Genomic DNA, 4,833 nt, shown 5'->3' on the forward strand with positions numbered 1-4,833 from the left:
AGTAAGAGTTATTTATATTTTTGACAACTATGTCGCGATAATTTTATCATGGTTTTACAATTATTTTTTGTGAATAGGAGATTGTGTAAAACTATTAATTAAAATATATTTTGGTCATTTTGTTTTTAATATTCAATTTACAATTATTTTTTCTAAACTAAGTTTATATAGGTTACGTTATATTTTACATGCTCCTTCAAAAATGTTACATATGAAATACGAATTACATATATTACAATCTAAAACTTATGTGAAAAATACTATTCAGATGATTGAAATGTTTATTTATTTAATTAATATAATGATGATACACATAACATGAAACACACAACTTAAACTTCCATTTTTAAACTAACCTTTCCAACTAACTACGTATTATAGCCACATGAAGGTATCTGTTAGTAACTTCACAGTTTTACGGTGGCTTAACGAATCAGGGTATAGAAAAGAACGTGTTTTAGAACGCGGTTAAAATAAGTCAATAAGAATTAGTCAGTTTTGGCTTTTTAAGACAATAAGCCAATAAGATTTTGAAGTTTATTCGTTAAATATTTTAATTAAATTCTCTTATTTATTTTATGAGAAATATAAGCAATTAGGACAATAATTTCTTTTTGTAAAAGAATAAGGCTTACCACGGGAAGTATATAGTTATGCTTGATATCAAAGTTCTTAAAGGAATGAGTTTGTTTTAAAACTAACAATAAATACACAAAACATATAGTATATTGTTGCGTGGCGTTGCAGGGATTTTCGCGCTAATGATGGGTTTCCCGCCCGTGGAGCGTTGATTCGCTCTGTTCGCGTTCGATTGCGTGTCTGGTTCCAAACTCGATAAAAAAGGGATGTGGGTACTCTTCAAGTGTAATATCAGTTTTAAAGAAAGGTTAAAGAAAGATAAAAGAAAATTTATTCCCCGCTACGAAATTAATTTACTAATTTACTTTACAAAATTGTAATACTTAAATAATGCGACTGATCCTTTTTGGCGCTAAGATGCCAATGAGTGCCGAAGCGACGCCAAGATGTATATAATATTAATATCCAATAATATAAATTATCCTATGCTTAGTTCCTAGCTTATTAAGAACGAGTGGTCTTACATATTGGCGATATTTTGATGCCAAGCAACCGAAATCTATATTTATTTAGTGAGCGTCGTTAAGTAGTAATTCGCGAAAGTATTAACAAGCTTTAGTTTGTTGCTTCGATTGCACCAGTTGACAGTTTGAATTTGGCGCGCCTAAGTTCATGTCATGTGGAGCCATCTAACATGATACCGTAACAATATAACATGACATAAAAGGAACTGAATTTCTTTACAACTATAATAGTAGACATCGATATTTTATCGATAAATTATTATGAAACGTCATATTTGACAAATTAACGATAATTAATAAAATAATTACGTTAAATTAATTGTGTTGAACTGGATTAAGAATAGTATAATTGTTTAACTGTTCAAATTATTTTTACACGATACTTATCTTCATATGTTACAAATTATCAGGATGAATTGTTGCTTCATTTTTTCATGAAATTAATGGTTATAAGTTTCCACATAATTATTCGTAATTTCAATGGAAGTTCCTAATTAATAATTATCGGAGTAAATAGAAAGTTTTTTCGTAAGTTTGTTCCTTGTATTACTTACATGCATATTTACAAAAGGAAAACGTATTTTTGCTAACAGTGGGATAACAAATATTCCAAGAATCTGTGAATCGAATTCCAAATTCTGTAATTTAAATTCGAATAAAACACAGGAGGACTTTTATTTTATAGTAACTATACATAATGTGTATATACATATACATATACGTAACATTATATACATATTTTCATCATTTTCTTAAACTTTTCTAAGAGTCCAATGCAAAAGTTCACGTTTTGCGATAGAGATCGATCAATATATGTAATCCGATCTGCATTCGACCATCTCGTTAATCCTTATATGCTAGTGTTTGAGTTATTTTTTGACAAAAATGGTATGCGTGTTTCTCGTGATTCTCGTCTGTAGTTACTTCCATTGCTTGTTGGCGTGAGCCTACGTTGTGTCGTAGATAATTCCCTAAAAATCGCGAAAAAGAATAAAGCATGTTTGAATACAATTCTAATAATAACTCATACGACATCGTTTACACAAATTATTTTCTTCATTTTATTAACTCTTACAATCGATAAAAAGTAAAATTCTCATGAATTGATTATTTTTCGTAACGTTAACCTACCTTTGACGCTTTCTCCTTGGCCAAAGGTGAAACGCGCCGTATATTAAAGGATTTACCAAACTATTGCTCATTCCAAAGAAGAAGATTGCGCTTTGTAATTCCTCGCTTAGCTAAAAGAGTCAGAGACTTATTAATATACCTCGTTAATTATTTCCGTCCGTAAATCGATCAATTTTCGTATTCTAAATCAACATAAGTATAATTAGGTATATGTGTAATACAAAATCACAACAAATGATATCGGGATAGGTGTAACTCCAATGAATGAATTGAATAGGCAATAGACAATATTTCGACAAATTTAATTTATGACGGTGGTAATCGAAGGAGGAAATAAATAGAGAAAGGATAGGCGAAAAAGGAAAGAGAAAGGAAGGTGCGTTTCGTCTTGGGTTCCGTAGTGAACTCAACGGTAAAGATGTAGGTTAGAAATTGTATACAAGGTGTCCCAGTTAAACCAGTCCCCTCGAATATCTACGAAACTGTTGATGATATCGAAAAATGTTTCAAGTAAAAATTGAATGCTTTCGAGGGGCATATAATTTGATATAAGTAGTTTTTTTGTAGATGTAGAAAACAGAAAAAATGGCATTTATAAAAAAAAATTTCTTTTCCATCTTATTCATTATTGTTTTCTCTTTGAAACTATCTAAATTACGTATAACAATTTTCCCATAGCTAGAGAAGATAATTAGGTGGTCTGTTTTACGTGGCCCACCCTGTATACTACTAGGAGCCTCGGCGAGGACCAGCGAGAGAAAGGTCAATGGTTCGTCCCCTCTGGTGGTTGAACGTAGAAGCTAAGTACCTTCACATATAATGTACAAGATACTTACATGCTTATCAGGATTAAGGAACATAAAAATAATCATCATTGTGTAATACGGTGTCCACCAAAGGACAAAAGCAGCTACGATGACTACGCTGATTCTCAACGATTTGGTTTTTGCTCGATGCATTAATTTTCTCCTATTTATGTCACCGTTCATGTGAGACGTGTTATTGCTAGTCAATTCCAATTTGAACATTCGCTCGCTTTCTGTAATTAGTTTCTTCGTTACACAAATCGAACGAATCGTTCGTATTTACGTTTTCAATGCTAATACTTAAAACAAAAGCGACAAGTGCAAGCAAAGTGTGCATGGAAAATTAAATCTGTACCGTCACTGTCAGATTTACATTTAAAATACACTTACGAGAGATTGTAATTACGGTGGAAACGTACGTAGTGATAAGAATAGCTAGAGGTAGAAGGAACATAAAGAACAAACTGAGGGATACGTAAAGTTGCTCTTGCCATGGTTCCGTGTAGAATCCGTGGGTCACGCATTGCGTGAATATTTCGATGAACGGCCCCTGGGCCACGTGAAATATAACAATCTGAAAATAATAGCGCATAAATATCTTACTCTCGAATATTACGAAATATACATCTTTCACTTCGATGTATTTCCATTTGAATTAGTTGCTTAAAGCAACGCTTCGTGATAAATTAGCTAAACCCTGTATTTTCGAATCTTCGTAATATACATAAATCTCTTTCTCATTTCACAATGAACAAATATCTCGGAGTTCGTGCATTAATTTATCGAATTTATTTACGATCGCGGTAATTGTCGTAAAAACTGTCCAAATTCGAAATTTCGGTTTCACAAATTTGACTCCCTTATCGTAACGAAACATTTCCTAATTTGTTTGGTACAATAACTGGTTAATACGTCGGGCAAATGAATTCCCCAAATGCAAAATTTACCGTAAGATCATCGATTCCGTATTGAAAGCGGCAAGGAAATCTATCGTATCTAATCTTCCACGTGTTATAAGTTCCACTTTTTACGAAACGATCGATTTGAATTATCAGCTTCGTCAATCATTGGAGCGTGTGACTTTTTCTAGCATTGATACATGCTGGAGAAACGAAGGTACTTCGATTATGCTCGAAATATCATCGTTCATTTGTAAAAGTCGATGATCGTTCGTCGGTTATTCATCAGCAATGTGACATAAGAACATTTTGATTTATCGTTTCATCGTAAAATTTCTCGTATATTTTTTTTTAAGCTTTTTAATTAACTAGGAATGTCAAATCATAGATTGAAGGTTGTATCTCAATGAACGGAGTTAGTACAAATAAGGGACGCGCCTGTGCGCCATTTTATCATCGCTGTTAAGGTATATGGCATGACTTTTTATATTTCAAAATTTTCCTTCCTCTACGCACTTTCAGCTTTTCACAATTCTGTGATATTCTTTTCATATTTCATATTTACAAAAATAATTTAAATTGATTCAACATATTCCATACTGCATGGACGAGTAATCATTTTTCAAATTATTTCTTACACCGGTTGATCATCATTTATAATTACGGCGGTGATTTGACTTAATTTCAATTATGAATTCGTTTCATTTATCAGTAGCTTAAAGGTGATGCGCAATCATGGTGAGTGATTCGGCGAAAACCCTTGCACTGATCATTACGGCGATCAAAAATCTTCGCGAACTGAAAGGTTCGACATTGCGAGAAATTTTGCATTATCTCTCGTCCGTTCACGATGTCCCTTCAACTACAGCGCGCCGTCAGGTTGGCGATTTTTCT

General features: G+C 32.7%; 2 protein-coding genes across 2 annotated transcripts in view; one reads left to right on the plus strand and one right to left on the minus strand.

Moving 5' to 3' along the window:
* Window positions 1-1,953: 1,953 nt before the first annotated feature.
* The window catches only part of LOC108579109 (gonadotropin-releasing hormone receptor), a 15,671-nt gene continuing 12,791 nt past the window's right edge, over window positions 1,954-4,833 (minus strand). Inside the window, exons 5-8 of the mRNA XM_017942557.1 lie at window positions 3,431-3,614; window positions 3,071-3,273; window positions 2,235-2,344; window positions 1,954-2,074 (exon numbers count right to left, since the gene is read on the minus strand). Coding sequence (XP_017798046.1) covers window positions 1,954-2,074; window positions 2,235-2,344; window positions 3,071-3,273; window positions 3,431-3,614 — 618 coding nt within the window. The remainder of the gene's footprint in view (window positions 2,075-2,234; window positions 2,345-3,070; window positions 3,274-3,430; window positions 3,615-4,833) is intronic.
* LOC108579137 overlaps window positions 4,675-4,833 on the plus strand; it is a 1,319-nt gene continuing 1,160 nt past the window's right edge. Inside the window, exon 1 of the mRNA XM_017942591.1 lies at window positions 4,675-4,818. Coding sequence (XP_017798080.1) covers window positions 4,675-4,818 — 144 coding nt within the window. The remainder of the gene's footprint in view (window positions 4,819-4,833) is intronic.

Source organism: Habropoda laboriosa, unplaced genomic scaffold, assembly GCF_001263275.1.
Source record: "Habropoda laboriosa isolate 0110345459 unplaced genomic scaffold, ASM126327v1 scaffold14, whole genome shotgun sequence".
In the NCBI taxonomy this organism is placed as follows: domain Eukaryota; kingdom Metazoa; phylum Arthropoda; class Insecta; order Hymenoptera; family Apidae; genus Habropoda; species Habropoda laboriosa.